Source organism: Gossypium hirsutum, chromosome D06, assembly GCF_007990345.1.
Source record: "Gossypium hirsutum isolate 1008001.06 chromosome D06, Gossypium_hirsutum_v2.1, whole genome shotgun sequence".
Classification (NCBI taxonomy): domain Eukaryota; kingdom Viridiplantae; phylum Streptophyta; class Magnoliopsida; order Malvales; family Malvaceae; genus Gossypium; species Gossypium hirsutum.
The window spans coordinates 63,875,321-63,895,232 of record NC_053442.1 but is presented as its reverse complement, the minus strand read 5'-3'; the positions used below and the strand labels follow the sequence as shown (position 1 = coordinate 63,895,232).

Genomic DNA, 19,912 nt, shown 5'->3' with positions numbered 1-19,912 from the left:
ATGTATTTTTTAAGTGTTAAAATACAATTTCATTGTTATTTTTTTATAATTTTTAAAAGATTAAATTAAAATTTTATCATCTTTAAATAGTCAAATTTATAATTTTATAAAATATAAAAGTCCAATGTGATAAATTTTTCGAAGTGGCCCTACCAGCTTTGGTGCTACCCCTAGATGTAGTAGATATGATAAGATGGTAATTTTTTCAACACAAAACCTTAGCCAATTGCTCCTTCAAATTGTTAGCCATTTACTATTTGCTAAAATCTTCTTATTCAACATGTGTGGTGCACCCAAAACAGTTTAGGTATAGCTAAAAGATTTTTTGTTTTCGGGTCAACTCAATTCAAATAATAGAAAGAAGGTTTTTCAATTAAAGTTTAACTAAAAAAAAAAGAGTAAACTGCCTAAATAGTCTACCAAGTTTTAAAGCACTCCAGTTTTGGTCACCTCAATTCTTTTTATTGTTTTAGTCACTCTTGTTAGTGTTGCGGAAGCGACGATAATATTAATAACAATATTATCAGAAATATTTAGATAATTATTATGCCAACAATTATACTAAGAAAATTCCCAGTTAAATTGGAGGGGTCACAATGGTCCCGCTTAAAACCCAACAACTAGACAGAATTCACTTAGATATTTATAGCAATAATAACTAAATAAATATAACCAACATAAAGCTATTAAATAAAAGCAAACAAATAAGAAATAAAATACCAGAGTTTTAACAAGGTTCGGCCAATTTAGGTTACGTCCTCGGACACTACCAAATTAATATTTCCTCTAGAAATATTACAAAGGAGAAGATTTTGGGATGATACAACCAAAGGGGAGGGGTTCTATATATAACAAACCAAACCCCCTCCATTTCTATCTTTTCCTAATGTGGGATATTGCCAATATTCAACAAATCTCCACCTTGGTGATATTCCACATCTTCGAACATCTTCTCATAACACAAACTTCAATAGTGTCTTCAAATTTGCGCCAACGACGCCATATCAAATGTGTCGGACATTGATCAAGTCTAAACAATGTTCAAACTTGGCCCTTGTAACCACCTTAGTCAGCATATCTGCAGGATTCTCCGTAGTGTGAATCTTTTGGAGAAGTATCTCCTCTTCTTCGAGAATTTCCCGCACAAAGTGATAGCGAACGTCTATGTGCTTCGTTCATGCATGAAAAACTTGATTCTTTGCTAAATGAATAGCACTCTGACTGTCAGAATATACCTTAAGTTGTTTCTGACCAACTTCCAAGTCTTTAAGCAATCCATGAAGCCAAATTGCTTCCTTCACAGCCTCTGTAATTGCCATATACTCTGCCTCTGTTGTAGACAAAGCCACCGTGGACTGTAAGGTAGATTTCCAACTAACTGGCTCTTTCGCTAAAGTAAACAAATAGCCAGTTGTAGACCGTCGCTTATCCAAATCACCTGCATAATTAGAATCACAATATCCAACTATGCATTGACCAAATGATTCATCCTGCTCGAATGCCAATCCGACATCTATGGTATTTTGGAGATACCGCAGAATCCATTTCACAGCTTGCCAATGACCCCTGCCCGGATCATGCATGTACCTGCTAACAACACTAACAGCCTGTGAAATATCTGGTCTCGTACATACCATTGCATACATCAAGCTTCCAACTGCATTTGCATATGGGACTTTTGCCATGTACTCTCGTTCTTCCTTAGTCGTTGGAGATAACTGGTTACTTAGTTTAAAATGAGAAGCAACTGGGGTACTTACAGGTTTTGTACCTTCAGACATACCGAAACGTTGTAGTACATTCTCCAAATACTGTTTTTGTGACAGCCAAAGTTTGCCCCTCTTTCTATCCCGAGTTATTTCCATGCCTAGAATCTTCTTAGCTTCTCCTAAATCCTTCATCTCAAACTCTTTACTCAACTGAGCCTTCAGTCTATCAATCTCCATTTGGCTCTTTGCTGCAATCAGCATATCATCAACATACAAGAGTAAGTAGATGTAGGAACTATCTTGAAGCTTGCGCAAATACACACAATGATCGTATTTGCTTCTTTTGTACTTCTGGTCCTTCATGAACCTGTCAAATCGTTTGTACCATTGTCTCGGAGATTGTTTCAATCCGTACAACGATTTGCTAAGTTTACACACCCAATTTTCTTTACCAGCAACCCTGTATCCATCTGGCTGAGTCATATAGATTTCCTCCTTCAAATCACCGTGTAGAAACGCGGTCTTCACATCAAGTTGAGCTAGCTCCAAATTCAACTGCGCTACCAAGGCCAACAAAATTCTAATGGAGGAATGTTTAACAACTGGAGAAAATACCTCATTATAGTCAATTCCCTCCTTCTGAGCGTAGCCTTTAGCCACTAACCTTGCCTTGTAACGAACATCTTCTTTGTCGGGAAATCCTTCTTTCTTTGCAAATACCCATTTGCAACCAATCGCCTTCTTCCCTTTTGGTAGTTGTGCCAACTTCCACGTCTTGTTTTTCTCTAGAGATTGCATTTCCTCTTCCATTGCACCTAACCATCTATTATTCTCTAAACTCTGAATGGCTTCGGTGTAAGTGGATGGAATATTATCAACAACTGGAAGTGCATAAGCTACCATGTCAGTGAAACGAGCTGGTTTCTGAATTTCTCGTCTCTGCCTTCTGACTGCAATTGGCTCTGATTGCTGTTGAGGTTCTTGGGTAGAAACCTCTTCCTCATCTGACTCTGCATCTGCCAATGAAGAATCACTAGTGGTACCTTCTGCTGGAATTACCACACTCTGCTCAAACTCCACCTGCTGCGGAGTACACTCCACCTGCTGCGAAGTACTACTCACTCCTTCTGGATTTACCTTATTCAACATGGCAGATTCATGAAAGGTAACATCCCTACTGATTATCGTCTTCTTTGCCTCTAGACACCACAAACGATATCCCTTAACACCAGCATTGAAGCCCATGAATAGAGCCTTCTTTGCTCTTGGATCTAACTTTGATTCTTTCACATGATAATATGCAATAGAACCAAAAATGCGCAAGGTGTCATAATCAGTAGCAGGTTTTCCATACCATTTCTCCAAAGGAGTCTTGCCATTTATAGCAGATGATGGCAAATGATTGATGAGATGTTGAGCGTACGTCACAGCCTCAGTCCAAAACTTTCTATCTAATCCAGCATTAGATAACATACATCGAACTTTCTCCACAAGCGTTCGATTCATACGCTCTGCCACCCCATTCTGTTGCGGTGTTCCACCTACGGTGAAGTGCCTTACTATGCCACAATCTTGGTATATCTTCAGGAAAGGATCGCTTTTATATTCTCCACCGTTGTCTGATCGGAGAACCTTAATCTTCCTTCCTGTCTGATTTTCAACTTTAGTTTTCCACTTAAGGAAAACTTCAAGCACCTCATCTTTGTTCTTCATAGGGAACACCCAAACTCGTCTGGAAAAATCATCAATAAAGGTGACAAAATAACGTCTTCCTCCAAGTGATGGAGTCTTGGACGGTCCCCATACATCAGAATGCACATAATCCAGAATACCTTTAGTATTGTGAATCCCAGTGCCAAATTTCACCCTTCGTTGTTTTCCCAGAACACAATGCTCGCAAAATTCAAGTTTGCAAGTCTTTGTACCTTTCAATAATCCTTGCTTGGCTAGAGTTTGCAAGGATTTTTCACCAGCATGGCCCAAACGCATATGCCACAGCTGTGTTGCCTCAGCGTCCTTCTTGGTACTCGTAATTGCTGCTGCTGTTGTCCCGACCACTGTACTACCTTGGTAGTAATACAGATTGTTCTTTCTTATGCCTTTCAACATCACCAATGCTCCTGAAGTTGCTTTAAGAACTCCATCTCGTATTGTCACAACTAGGCCTTTAGATTCTAACGACCCCAAAGAGATGAGATTCTTCTTCAACTTTGGGACATATCGTACATCCCGTAAAATTCTAGTAGATCCATCATGACTCCTCAGTTTAATTGAACCTATCCCGGCTATTTTACATGTGTTATCATTACCCATGTAAACAACCCCTTCATCTAGTTTTTGAAATTCAAAGAACCATTCCCGAATGGGACACATATGATAGGAACAACCAGAATCCATGATCCACTCATCTGCATATAATGTTGAAGATGTCATACTAAGAGAAAAGTCTGACTCTGCTTCACTATTGCATTCTGCAACATTTGCATCTTGCGGAGTCTTCCCTTTTTTCTTCAATTTTGGACAATCTTTCTTCCAATGTCCTTTTTCTTTGCAAAAAGAACATTCATCTTTGGCAACAGCTCGACCTTTGGACTTTCTTCTCTTCCCCTTAGACTGACTTTGCTGACGACCTCTTGTTACCAATGCTTCCACTGCTGCTTCACCTGAACCTTTCAACTTATCCTTTCGGCGTAGTTCATAGCTATACAATGCAGCAGTTACTTCATTGAAAGTTACTTCCGATTTTCCATGAAGTAGAGTAGTTTCAAGGTACTCAAACTCCTCAGGAAGCGATCCCAACAACATTAACGCCAAGTCTTCGTCTTCAAAAGTCACATCCAAATTCAACAAATCAGCCACCAGCTGATTAAAATTGGTAATGTGCTCGTTCATCGTGGTACCAGGAACATAACTGAAACGAAACAGTCTTTTCTTCATATGTAACTTATTTTGACTGTTCTTCTTCAGAAATTTCTCCTCCAATGCTTTCCACAATTTACTTGCAGAAGTCTCTTTACTGAATGTATACTTCTGCTCTCTGGAAAGACATGATCGAATTGTACCACATGCCAATCGGTTGATGGTCTTTCATTCTTTATCATCAACCCCTTCTGGTTTTTCTTCCTCAATGGAAATATCTAGACCCTGTTGAAAGAGGGCATCTAGAAGCTCACTTTGCCACATGCCGAAATGACCTGTTCCATCAAAAATTTCCACTACAAATCTCGTATTTGCAGTTCCAATCCTCGGCAAAATGTACGAAGTGGAAGTTGTTGATATGGATGGTTTTTCTTCTGTCATTTTTGCCATAGCTTCTATTTAATAGCCACCAAATGCGGAATACCCACAAGCTTTCGGAAATGTTTCTGATGTGTAAGATCAGACTAAGCTACAAACACAGAGCATACTACAAAACCTTGGCTCGGATACCAATTGTTGCGGAAGCGACGATAATATTAATAACAATATTATCAGAAATATTTAGATAATTATTATGCCAACAATTATACTAAGAAAATTCCCAGTTAAATTGGAGGGGTCACAATGGTCCCGCTTAAAACCCAACAACTAGACAGAACTCACTTAGATATTTATAGCAATAATAACTAAATAAATATAACCAACATAAAGCTATTAAATAAAAGCAAACAAATAAGAAATAAAATACCAGGGTTTTAACGAGGTTCGGCCAATTTAGCTTACGTCCTCGGACACTACCAAATTAATATTTCCTCTAGAAATATTACAAAGGAGAAGATTTTGGGATGATACAACCAAAGGGGGAGGGGTTCTATATATAACAAACCAAACCCCCTCCATTTCTATCTTTTCCTAATGTGGGATATTGCCAATATTCAACAGTTAGATCAATTGTAATTTGCAGCCACTCCATTAAAATACTTTTGGTCAAAAGATGAATTGCTAGTATAATAACAAAATTAAAGTTTACACATTTTGTTAATTTAGTCTTGATTTTAAAAAAATTCAACAATTTTGACCCTTAACGCTTACCCATTTTGTCATTTAGGTTTTGATTCTAAAAATTAAAAAGATTAAAAAGAATTAAAAAAATTTAATATATATAATTCAAAAGTTATTAAAATTTATAAAAAACCTAAAATATTCAAAAAAATGTTCTAAAAATTACTTAAAATTGTTAATGTTGAGGCAAAATAAGTTGAGAGTTGCTGAGTGGCGCTTGACAGAGCCAATTGCAGACTGCTACTGAGGTGGTTTAAAAACTTGTCATATTTGGTTTGATAATTTAATGAAGAAAATCTTTGAACCTAGTTATATTCAGCATTTTTGAAGATATTATGGTCCATCTAAGGAAAACCAATCCTAGGCATTTGGAGGTTGGATTGGATTCAAGTGAATCAAATCAACCCTTGAAACATGGAGGATCGATGAAGACCTTGTAGTTGTTACGGAAACCAGATCTTCGATTGATTGTACTTTAATTATTGAGATTGTGATAGCAATTCCAAGGAATTACTTTGTATTCACTTAAATTCTATGTTAGCAAGCTGAATCTGATATATACTTTGAGGCTTGTATAGGTTTTGTAAGAGAGCTTATTGAGTGCATTATAATTTGTTCATTGAGGAATGGCTTTGTGAGAGAGTGCAAATTGAATTGTAAACATTGTTAATTGTTTACTACCCAAGTTCTTAGGGGGAGGATCTGGAGATGAGTATTCTAGTCTTTAGGTACAAATATGAGATCTCTATACTTTGGAAGTGATAGAGTGTGAATCACTTGTTGTATTTATGATAAAAGATAGCGAAGTTACTCATTGAACTAGGCTCCGCAGACATAGAGAAATTGAATTGTGTAAACAAACTTCTGTATTGTTTCTGTTTTGTTTGCACAATTTTCTCAACACTAAAAATTTCTATCTTCCCTCCCCTAAAACTAATCAAAAAAAATTTCTCCCTCCCCTTCATCCTTCAACATAATAAAATTGTAAAAAAAAAAATTTCTTCGCCTTACACTGATCTTTCATCAAGGGCATGGGTATGTATAGCATTTTAGTGCCGCCAATGTTAATGCCACCACAAAGAAAAAAATCAAATAATAGGAAAAAATTTATACGAGTGACATCAATGCCTATGGAACCACAAAAAAAAAATCAATTCCCCCATTTGACATTGGTCACACCATTCCCTATGGCACCACCAAAAATATTAAGTATTCTCTGACACGCGTGATGCAAATGGCTATGGCACCACAAAAAAAATTCAAATTTGGTGACACCAATGGCTATGGCGCCACCTATTAAAAAAATAATTTTTTTTCTATTCTCCCCTCAAATTATAGGTATTTTGGACACGTACAAATATTGGTGCAGTCAATAACAATGACGACACCCAAAAATATAACTTTTTAATTCTTGCCGCCAATGATTGAATGAAAATGACAGATGATAACGCCAATGGCAATGACATTACCGAAAATTTAACCTATAATATATTTAATTAGTATATTGGGGATATATGCATCGAAATAATAATCTCTTTCATTAGTATATCATTATTATATTGGACATTAATATAGAACCCAACGTTTGTTTCATTGGTTAAAGACGTTGACCACAGTTCTAGGTTCGTAGGATGAATTCGAAAATTTTACCCGTGTGGTTGTATATGAGAGTGCATCCGTAAGTGTGAAATTTTTTAGATTGTATTGTATAAAAAATAAATATTAACATAACTTCTTTGGTATATATTTAGGCTCCGTTTGTTTGCCAGTAAAATGTTTTTCGGAAAATGATTTCTAGAAAATGATTTACTTTTCTAGTGTTTGAATGAATTTGTGTTGTTTGGCAGATTTCTTGAAAATATTTTCCAGAAAAACTGTTTTTACATATATTAATAAATTTAATATACATATTAATAAAAATATATTTTAAATTATTTTTATATATATTGCAATGATTTATTTATAAATAAATAAATCAAATTAAATATATAATAATACTCAATTATTAAGCTAGAATATTAATCATCATTAATTGAAAACAACCAAAGTCAAATAAATCATTTGTAATTGTGTTATAAAAAAACAAAAAAACAAGAATCGAATAATTATAAATTAGCTTCCAAACCACAATTAATACTAGAAATTAATATTACCCAAATGCATAATTAAGTAGTACACCACATAATAACAACAACATTGTTTACATCACATAAAAGTATCAATATCTTCAACCTTGAGAAAATTTTTGAAGCCAAATTTTTTTATACTTCTTACTTTTAACTAAAAAAGCTACTGTCATAATTAATGAGAAATAAGAGACCAAACTTTCCTCAAGAGATTTCGGTGGAGAAAGATGAATAACTAATTATGTTTAATATTATAATTTTTTACATTTTAATCCAACATAATTAATGAAAATTCAATGGTCATATTTTCTCAAAGTTTCAATAGTGGCAATCAACCAATCATTTCATGGCAATCCACTAAACTAAATTTAATAATGGTTTATTAATCCTTGGCTTAATTGCACAATAAGGGCTTGCATAAAGTTTTAACCAAATCTCCTCATTTAATTAACCTTACAATTTACTCCCTGTATTATTTGTATAATAACTTAATCAATATAATTACTAACTAATTTCATTTCTCACTCCCATATTCCACTCATGATGTTCTCGTTTCAACTTTTTAGATGACTCGAATTAATAAATTTAATCTTAAAATTGATTATTTCGACATCAACGGAAATTGAGTCTTTAAACAAGATGAATGGTTTTGACTTTCTAATCATTGTAGTTAGGCTAATGTCTTCAAGTTCAATCCTCGTTCTTCATATTGAAAGAACTTATGTAATTGTGTTCAAGTTAAGCTAATGTGTTCAAGTTTGACTTTCTAATGTGTATTGAAAATATTTCCTTTTAATTGATTGTTAATAACACTCTTTACTTAAACCAGCATAGAATTAGAGCACGTTTTCGCTCCTTAGCTACAGAAGTACTGCATGCAGCAAGTCAAATTCAAAATATATTCATCTCTTCCCCTCATATATGAGGATCAATTACTACATTTAAAATAAACAATCTACTATAATAGTTTACTCAAGGCACTTGCCAGTAAAACCCATATGAATGTAAAATCATGATTGAACCACCAATTCAATTTACCTCTCATGCATCAAAACAAAAATTGCTACTAACGCTATTTGCCCATCTTTGCAGCACAAATTTAATAAAACAAGCATATCAGAATCAGAATCATGAATCAGAGATTGATAAAGTTAGAAATCAAGGTTGTGTGGGAAAACCTTTTACAACCATATCATTAACACATTATGACTTAAGATAGAATCATAGTTCAAAAAAGTTAGCCCAATAAATAAATTTCAGCAAAATAACCAAACTCGAGCAGAAGAACACTGCCATTTGTTTTACTATACCTCCAGCTGAGCAACAGACTAAAAAGATATATAATATATATCAATAAATTAAAATTTTATTTATATATCAGTATATATGTCAATGCTATGCCTTGTGTTATTGCTATAAGATGAAAATGGCTTATGGCTTATGGTGACGTCGAATACTCATTAGAAAATGCATTTCATTATTGACATTATGCCGATTTAATCCATTATTAAATTCTCAAGTTGTAAACATAAGTACATGCGTAAACCTCAAATAATATACGTATGTTTACTTAATAATTTATAATGTCGTTGATGGGTGATGTTAAACATTCGCATGGGGTTGTAATTCTTATTTAATACACAAAAATAATATATACATACGAGAGGTGCTAATTGATTCTAAAAATTCTAAATAATATCAATCTCACTGAGATTGATTCCTTACTCTGTTGATTCCTTTTCGATGTTCTCTATATATTTCTTTTGTTTCCTCCCAATTTTGTCTGCTCCTCACACATTATTATCAGTCAATTTCAGATTTTCCCAATAGTCTATCTCTTCTCCTTACTTATCTTACATCACTTGTTTTGAAACACACAACATTTTGCAAAGCTAAAGCCTTATCCTACATCACTCGTTTTGAAACAAAAAATTGCTGCAAAGCTAAAGTATGCAATAGGTGACAACTCAATTTTCGCCTAGGTACTGAACAAATGCACAACTTTAGACAACAGCAGACAGGTGAAGTTACAATGCCTAGAAATTCACATCATGGAAATTCACAGTATGTAATAGGTGACAACTCGATTTTCTGCGCTCTTGTGTTCCTAGCATTTTTTATCATGGCACAAGGATACGAATAATTGAATTCAACTTCACTTTCCTTACTTCAATTAAATCCAAGCCAAGATTGAATCAAACGGGAAAAAAACCAATATTATTTCAGTTAAATTCCTCAATGTTTCTTCATTTTTTTGACTAACAAAATCCAGTTTCATCAAATGAAATGCTCCATTTAACACAGTAAAGCCAGTTTAAGCTCAAAAATTACCAGTTCAATCCTACTTCATTCATCGAACCTCAGCAATTGAACAAAATAAAAAATAAAACTGAAATAAAAACTCAATTAAAGAAACAAAGAAATAGATCAAGAAAGTAGAAAAAAGAAAAAGAAAAAGAAAACCCTAGAGCTTCCAATCAAGAATGTGAGTAGAAATCTACTTTCGATGAATCGCGAGAACAGGTGACGAACAAGGCTGTAATTTTTTAGCAAGCTAATTAGATTGTTTAAAATTAGGGACACGATCAAACAGATTAGGGAAGAAGATCTAGCAAACCTAAGACCAAAATCTATTCATGCAGGAGCATTTTGCTTGACACCTTTGCAACAAATTAACAAGATCCTTCAATATAAAACATACAGGAGCAAAAACAGCAGAGGAGGAGAGGCACACCCAAGAACAAATCACGATCAACAAAAACAATAGACAGAGAAAAGGAGAACAGAACCTGTTGATAACCCAAGAAGAAGAAGCACACCGATGAGGAGGAGAGGTTGACTTAATGAGGATATTTACTGGAAATCCGTAAGGATCTTTAAGTTCTTTTATTCAGATAATTTATAAAATGAAATGAGGATAACATTAGAACAAAAGAAATTGAATAAAAGTAAAATAGAGCTTAATATATATATGAAAGCTTTGTAAGAAACCACATGAGTTTATTATTTATCAAGTTTAGCAAATGACTGATACAAAAATAATAGATAAGTATTCCTATTGGTGGGATATATGCATCATAATTAATTATAGGCCAATAATGAATATTTATCTAACTACTTTGATACATTGTTTTAAATTACAAGATTGAAATCAAAAGATTGTTGTTTTTTTTTGTAATTTTTAAAATATAACCTAATTCATATCTAATATTTATGGGCAAAACCAGAAATTCAGTGTTGGGGACCAATATAAAAATTTAATTATTAAAGGGTTCAAAGATAAAAATTTTGTATATGAATTTTATTAAAATACTCATATCTATATTATTAAAATATTTATATTTTATATATGAATTTTTTTATTAAATATTGTTCTTACCGAAAGTTGCTTGTTTGCTTAAAATAACAAATGCACTGGAAGTGTTAGACTGTAGTGACCACTGCTGCTTAACACCGCAAAAAATTATGCAAACAAAACAAAAATAACACTAAGGTTTGTTTACATAGTTCAGTTTCCCTATGTTTGCGGAGCCTAATTCAGTGAGTAATTCCACTATTTTTTATCACGAATACAATAAGTCACTCACACTCAAAGTCCTGTGAGGTAGGATCTGTTTCTTATTTTGTTCTATCATCCTTAACAAATCAGGAGGTAGGTTATAATCTCGATCACCTTTAGAGTCCTAGGGTTCCTCTGGACACATATCCTGCTCAAAAGGAGACTCTGAGTCAACGGCAGCGTTTCTTGTATCATTGTTAAAAATTACAATCCGTGGTTATGACTTTTATAGGCATATATTACATATTAATTATTTTTTTATATTTTTTCTCGTTGCTTTTGCTGTTTCCACTGTTTTCCCTCTCTGTCCTTTTCGTTCTCTCTTTGTAAGTACCCATGGCAAGGTCAACGGCATTGGAAAGCTGTGCCTTGCCATTTCGATGAAAGGGCAGACGAGGTGTCAGACCTCGGGCGTCGAGTTCGCTGACGAGGCGGAAGCGACGGTGTGGGTACCCTAGGGCTTTAGGGTTTCTAAAACCTTTAAGTTAGTTGGGCTTGGGATTGTGTAACACTGGGTTTGGGTTTTGTATTTGGGCCATTATTTTGTAAATGGACTTGGACTTTTTAATTTTTGGTTTTTAATTTTGTTTATTTATTTCTTGGTTTTGGGCTGGACGAAATTGAGCCCTTACGACTATCATTCATTAGCTGAATTTTTAGTGAGTAATTTATAAAAATAACAAGTTGAAATGACATTACACATATAATAATATGTTTCATACATCAGATTTTAGAAATAGAAAAACTTAACTGAATGAATTTAATAGTTATCGTTTGGTGATGACTGAAATTTTAAATTCTGCAAAATTCAAAGACGTACGAAAAGTGATAAATTAAAATATAAAAATTAAATCTACAACTTTCACAAAGTACATAGACTGATGACAGAATTTAACCTATAATCTATTGCCAAAAGAAAATCAATATAATCTATTTAATTAGTATATTGAGGATATATGCATCGAAGCTAATTATAGGCGGAAAATGAATATAAATATAATCTCTTTCATTAGTATATTGGATATGAATATACAAGATGTTCATCACAGTTCTAAGTTGGTAAGATGAATTCGAAAATTTTACATGTAATTTATATTATATATCTTTAGTGAATTTTTTAATTATATAATCGTGATTAAAAAAGTGTCATATCTAATTAAAATTTTTTTCTTTCTTAATTACGGCTAGTATTATTTTAGTAATATCATATATAAATGTGAATTTATGTACTCAGTTGAGTTATAAATGTATAAAGTTGGCCCTATTAACAGGCATTTGACACGTGGTTCAGTTGTAATTAATATAGGCAGTACATCGCATTCAACCAATTAAGGCTCATTAATAAGATTGTCGGTAGGGTTGTTTGAATTTATGCCAAATTATGGTTCTGATAATTTTAGTAATATTATATATAGAATTTGTAGATCACATCGACTATAAATGTGAGGTTATGTATTCAGTTGAGTTTCAATGTATAAAATTATGGGCATTTGACAAATGCTTCAATTGTCATTAATATTGGTAGTACATCAGTTTCAACCAATGTAATCAAACTTAATGTTGATGCTAACTTATGATTTTGATATTTTTATTATTTTTTATTGATATTTTTGTTATGAATATCTTATTATTAGGTGGATGTTTATCGAGATCAAGATAAATAGTTTGCACTCTCTCAAAGCATTCTTGTGTCAATTTAGAGTTCTGATTTTTATGTTGATTTATGCATCGAAACTAATTATAGGCCAATAATGAATAACAATATAATCTAGGTTAAAATTTACTATTAGTTCCTGTATTTTGCGAAAGTTCTATATTTAGTTCCTATATTTTAATTTGATCAAATTTAGTTTCTATACTTTTCAAATTAATTAATTTTAGTCCCTATACTTTTTAAATTTTGAAATTTGTCTAGACCCAAACAATAGAAGTTAAATATACTAATCTTGTACTAATCTTGTACTATGCATACAGGTTTAAATTTAGGACCATCAAAACACTATCTAAATTAATTTAGGACCAAAACTGGATAGGACAGTATGGTCGTTTTAAAACACCATCAAAATCGGACCAAATCGGGTGGTAGTGAAAGTCATCGTCACAGATGACTAGTCAATGACCATCATCACCAGAAATCAAATCAGGGATGGTCAGTTTTTGTTATATGGGTTGGTGTGTCGAGCAAAGCTCGAGGGCGGTTCATATGGATGGGTGGAAAACTAAAGCATTTGATAAGTGATAAAAGTAACATGTTTTAATCTCATTCTTAATGCGTTTTTGGATGATTATTTATGCAAAATGGTGAATTTTATGCTCCTAATCCTTTAAATTCATGTTTCTATACTTAGGAGAGCATTTGAGAGCAAAAAGAGCAAAAAGAGCAAAAATTAGATAATCAGAGTAGATTTTAGGAGCCACAAGGGCTGGGTCTTCCCACACGAGCTGGACACACAACTGTGTGAACCACACGGACTGCCACACGGCCATGTGTCAGACCGTGTTGATTTCACGATTCGCATTCCAAACACGCAGAAAAATGTAATTTTTAGGCTTTTTGGGCATTCTAAGACCTATAAATACCAAATAGAATAACAGAATAGGGAGCTATCAGAGAGCATTGAAGAAAACAACTCGAAGAACACCATTGAAGCCAACTCTGAAGCAGATTTCATCAAGATTGAAGACTTCTTTTTAATTTCCTTGAAGTTCTTTAAGAGTTTTTTTTATCTCTTGTGATTATACTGACTTTGAGATGTTTTTTATTTATAATTATGAGTTAATTCTCTAGATACCTAGGGGAGATGAACCCTATAATGAATTCTATTATTTGAATTCTATTATTTGATTTCTATTTTACACGATAAATACTTGGATCTTGTTCTCAGTTATATGTGCTTATCTCTTGTGTTAATTTTCCTGAATATTAATTCATTTTAAATGTGCTTAAATCAGAGGAGCAAAATTTCAAAATTTGAAATTTCAGATCAGGATCAACAGAATTTTCATAAAAGATCTTCCTGACCCAATCACAAACCGCTCCCCCAATAATATCTCACTACTTTTGGAAGAAAAGGGCATGAAAACTATCGCTACCTGGTACTTTAAGAGGTGCCATATCAAAGAACATCTTTAATCTCCACATTCGACCCCGGTTTTTTCAAAAAAAAAAACAAATATCAACTGGATCAAGCTGAGGAAACCGCTAGAAGGTAAATTACCAAAGGCGTAGGAATATCTCTATACAATCATTGAATTTATGTTATTCAGTTGAGTGACAAATGTATAAAGTTGGCCCATCATTATTATAGGTAGAACATCACATGATCATCTAATGTTAACGGTTCAATTCAAGGCTCATTAATAAGATTGTCGGTAGGGTTGTTTGAATTTACGCGAAATTATGGTTTTGATATTATTATTATGCTTCACTTTAATTTTTGTATTTAAATTTGATATAAAATTATTTTTATTATAAATATTTTATTATTAAATGAATGTTTATTAAAATAAAAAATAGTTTGATATACATTAAAATTAATGTTTATTAAGAGTAAAATTCTATGTAATTTATAAATTTATGTCTATAAATATATATATTTTGGAGAACCATTAAATATATCTGTATTGATGAATAAAAATTGGTTCTCTTTTCCTCTCTTTTTTCTTCTTAGTTATTTTCCATTGTCCCCAAACAAACTTTTTCCTCTTCTTAATTATTTCCTTAGCCCCAAAGAAAATTATGAAAAAAGTTCCATAACCAAGCATTAAAAATTAAAGCTCCTTCCTTAAGCATTCAAATATTTTTATTATTTTATGTAAAGAAATCTGTAAATGATGCTGTTGCATAGAAGAGAAAGAAACCAATGCTGGTGGGAAGATTCAAACCCAAAACCTCTAATGCTCCAAGCACCTTATACCACTTGATTACTCCAACACTTTGATGCCTTATGCACAAAGATTTTATAAAACCCTATTGATATATGATCAAATTTATTCATTTGAGGATTGAAAATCAGATCTATTCTCTGGGATCTTAAATTGCCGGATGGCAAGATTTGCAGGAAGGTTTGTTTGTTTGTTTTTTTAATATTTCATATCTAGATTAATTTTAATTTTAATTTTAATTCATGATTAATTATGAATTATTTGATTAATTTATTTTATTCCCATCTTTTTGAGGACGGTGAAAGATTCTATCTTAGTGTTGTTTTTGATCATTGATATTAGATTTATCGAGTAAAATTTAGATTGGTAAGGAACTCCATTTTTTATTTTAGGTCTTGGGCTTCAAACATTCAGCTACATCAATTTTTCACATATATTTTTACATCGTATTATAATCAGATTCATAATTGGTAAGTTTGTAATTTTATTAGAATTTTCTTTTTGAGATTATATTTTAATTGGAAATATTAAATCGAATCGGATCTCATCTACCTATAATGGTTTAGAACCTAAACCCATTAAAGGTATTAAAAAGTAGTTACCAAATAGTGGTAGTTAAAATATAAAGAAGTTTTTTTCTTATAAAAACAACTGCTTTGATAGATTAAAAAAATTTGGCATTTGGCCGTTGAACAAAAGTTGGTTTTTGCCATTGCTATTTATTTGAAGTGGTTTACATATTTGATGATATTTCATCATTGATGAAATTGATGGCACTCGAATATTAAGAAATATATCTCTTAGATAATGCAATACTTTCAATGAGAACGATGAGAGTCTTTTCTTTTCTGGAATGAGCATAAAAACTAGATGTCCAAAGCTTAGGCGGAGCAATGGTACGTAAATAAACATAGATAAACATAGTATCCAATACATTAAGGTTTAACCTATTAACTAACACATTCAAACTTATATAAACATACAAAGATTATTCCTAATCAAAGGATAAAACTTAACTTTTAAAACTTTATAGGTTATAATGTCAAAAGTATCAAATATTAATTTAAAAACATGCTAACTAATCTAGGTACATGCCATATGACCCAAAACACTTGTATACATACAAAATAGCAAAGAGGTGACTTATGAGATGAGTGGGAGAAATTGGATGCTTGACCTTGAGTCTCCTTGATGAGTGCTAAAAGTAGCATGTTTTATCTCATTCTTAATGTGATTTTTGGACGATTATTTGGTTTAAATGGTGAATTTTATGCTTGTAAGTGCCATAGAAAATCATCATTGAAGCATTAATCATTCTATCAATTACTTGTGCAAGTACCATTAAATTTTCTCCTATAGTAAGTGAGTTTGTTTTTATTATTCTTTTTGTTAGTTGTGGGTTAAAAATGTTCCGTATGATTAATTGTTTGAGTTTCTAGGTGAAGTTGGCGAGGCAATTAATTTTTCGGTGACCTAGAATCGTTGGTGGGCTGCTATTTCTTGAAGATAAGGAGTCAATTTGGGGTTTTAGGTTGAAATTCTTCGTTTAAACTTTATGTTGGATATATCAATTTTTGTGAATTTGGTTTGGGAATCATCTCAATTGGAGATTTAATTGTCGTTTCTAGGTTTGAGAAGTCTCATGGTTGCATTTGCATCATAATCATATCAAGCGTGTAATGAAAACCCTAAAAATTGCAAATTACTGAAAACCGAAAAATTGGACTATCAACGCCACACGGGCGTGTGGGTCCAAATTCTAAAATTTTTCCCGGAGGTTGTAGTTGCCATGCGAATTGAATATAGCCCTTTTGTAGGGTCTGCATGGTATAATTTTGCCTATAAACCATGATTTCTGTTACTCTATTACTATTTAATATGACTAGTAAACACATAGGTAGTATGTTATATGTGATAGCATGATCTGTTATATGCTAAGTATGATATGAATATGATATGAAAAACATGTATGTCATACACTATGTGATATCTGTCTAGTTTTGCATATGCATTGTGGTGGGAAATTTGTTTATGGAGGAAATGCTGGCAGTTTAATTTATCTGTTTAATTTGATGGTGTAGCCATGTGTATCTGTATTTGGAGGGTATATCGCTTATTGATCTGGCAACTAAACTGCAAGTACTCTGAAAAGTGTCATATAGACACTAATTGGTGTGTAGGGCTGGTTGGGTATTTAATACCCTAATTGGTATGAAGGGATGGTCAGAGATGGTGTGTAGCGGATGGAGGTAGGAGTTTAATCTGTATCTGATATGCATATGTTTTTGTTTATGAAATTCGTCTTATTGGTACCAGAACACATGTCTGAAATGGTATTTGCTGTTTAAATTATAGTAAGTTCCACACTGAGCTTGTAAGCTCATTCTCTATTTGTTTGATTCTTAGGTAACCCTCAGACATAGGACAGATCAGAGTGATCGGAGCTCGGTTTTACATATTTGCATTACATTTCCTTAAATTTTGTCTAGATTAATCTATTTTTGTTTCATTGGATTATTTTGGACTTTTGAGACTGTATTTAGATTTGGACTTTTAATTTCTGTTTTAAACCGTTTTATCGTTTTAAAATTATAATTAGTCTATTAGCAAAACATTGGATTTTCAAAATCAAACTACATTTTCAAAATTGAATTTAACTAAGAGTTTCACTACAAACGTAAGTGTTTTTAAGGTATAAATTTAATTGACAAGATTAATGAATTGAGTAAGAAAGATATTTTCTTTTAAAATAAATCAAAATTACTTTTATCAAAAGCTAGTGCTATTTCTACAAGCCTAACTAATTTTTGGATTTTCAAATTGAATCATGGTAACTTTTTTAGATCTGTGCGTAATGTTTAGGTCGGGTTTAGGGTGTTAGAATTAACTCATTAGTCCTCATGTCATCGATATCTTTGGCCTCCTCAATGTCTGATAATTTGATTAAGGGGGAGATACCTAGGGGAATAATATGTAATTATGATTGTTTTATTTTTCTTGTATATGTTTTGTTCAGAAATTTCCAAAAGGGGAGAGTGTTGACATATTTAAAGACAAGATTAATTCTATTGTTGTTTTTGTGGTTGAAACAGTTGTCACAACCTTAGGCACTATTTCATTGCCCTACTTGCCTATTTGAAGAGTTAACAAATTGTAGAACAAAAGCATTGGGCTAATTATTATGAAAATATTTGGACGAGTAAAACCCAACGCATGAAGACCACTTGAGTTAAAATTGAAGACTTGAAGATTGGTTTATTACAGATTAAGTCAGGTTACTTGCGGAATAAGTAAAGTCACATTCTATAGTTTAGGACATTATATTACATCAATACTCTTATTGAAGTATAATATTATACTGGTTTTTAGCCTTACTTTATAGAAAAACAATTAAAATATAATCTTATGTAAACAAAACTTAAGTACTACATAAACTTAAGTTTTGCTTAGAATAAGGGTATCTGATAGGGAAAAAAAACTTTAAGAGAGCACAAATTTGTTCATGTTAGAAATATTTATGTGTGCATTGTTTTTGTGAGGAATCAAGATAGTCTCTCGGATTGCAAAACTAAGTTTTCGAGGGGGAAGCTTAGTGGGAGAGTGATCTAGTTTTTGTACAACGGTGAGGTCACTAAATTGGTAAGTGTTAGACTAGTGTTAGGACTTAAATCATTGGTTATACTATGAGAAAGATAGTGGATCATTGCTAATAAGTGATAAAAGTAAAATATTCTTAATGTGTTTTTGGATGATTATTTACTCAAATTGGTGAATTTTATGCTCATAATCCTTTGAATTCATGTTTCTATACTTAGGAGAGCATTTGGAAGCAAAAGAAGCGAAAAACAAGCGAAAATTGGACAAATGGAGCTTATTTCAAGAGCCACACAACCTGGGCTTTCCCACATGGGTTGGACACATGGCCGTGTGAGCCATTCAGATGTGCCAGACCGTGTCAATTTCGCGACTTGCATCCCAAACACGCGGAAAATTGTAATTTTTAGGCTTTCTGGGCATTCTAAAGAATATAAATATCAAATAGAATAAGAGAATAGGGAGTCATCAGAGAATATCGAAGAAAACAACTCGAAGAACTCTATGGGAGCCAACACTGAAGCGAATTTCCAATCAAGACTAAAGACCTCCTTTTAATTTCTCTTGAAGTTTTTATGAGTTTCTTTATTTCTTATGATTATTCTGACTTTGAGATGTTTTTATTCACAATTATGAACTAATTCCCTAGATACCTAGGGAGGATGAACCCTATGATGAATTCTATGATTTAATTTCTGTTTTATGCGATAAATATTTGATTCTTGTTCTTAGTTATGTGCGCTTATCTCTTGTTTGAATATTTTCGGGATATTAATTCATGTTTAATGTGTTTAATCGGAGGAGCAAAAGTCTCTATTTAAGAGTAGATCTAGCATAATTGAGTGGAGTTGCATGCAATCTTAGAAATAGGACGACATAAATCTACCGGATTAGAGTCAAATCTAATTGGGGAATCCATAGATCGAGTTAATTCGAAAATAAGAGTTTTAATTAGAAAGAATTTTCAATTAATCAACCTAGAGTCAATTGCTCTTACTCTCGAAAGAGATATTAGCATAATTTAGAGATTTCTACGGATCAAGATACCAAGTGAATAA

General features: G+C 32.6%; 1 protein-coding gene across 8 annotated transcripts; it reads left to right on the top strand.

Moving 5' to 3' along the window:
* Positions 1 to 14,998: 14,998 nt before the first annotated feature.
* Positions 14,999 to 19,526, top strand: LOC121218633 (uncharacterized). Of its 8 annotated transcripts, XR_005915154.1 has the most exons (5): positions 15,008 to 15,440; positions 15,653 to 15,730; positions 16,700 to 16,791; positions 17,342 to 17,509; positions 19,076 to 19,526. XR_005915154.1 is itself a non-coding variant. In XM_041096172.1 (3 exons), the coding sequence occupies exons 1-3, from the start codon at positions 15,421 to 15,423 to the stop codon at positions 19,305 to 19,307; spliced, it is 330 nt and encodes a 109-aa protein (XP_040952106.1). In that variant the 5' UTR covers positions 15,008 to 15,420; the 3' UTR covers positions 19,308 to 19,526. The 8 variants fall into 8 exon arrangements, 1 of the variants encoding a protein (XP_040952106.1); XR_005915155.1 differs by lacking the exon at positions 15,653 to 15,730 and having other exon boundaries at positions 16,706 to 16,791; XR_005915151.1 differs by lacking the exon at positions 15,653 to 15,730.
* Positions 19,527 to 19,912: the final 386 nt, after the last annotated feature.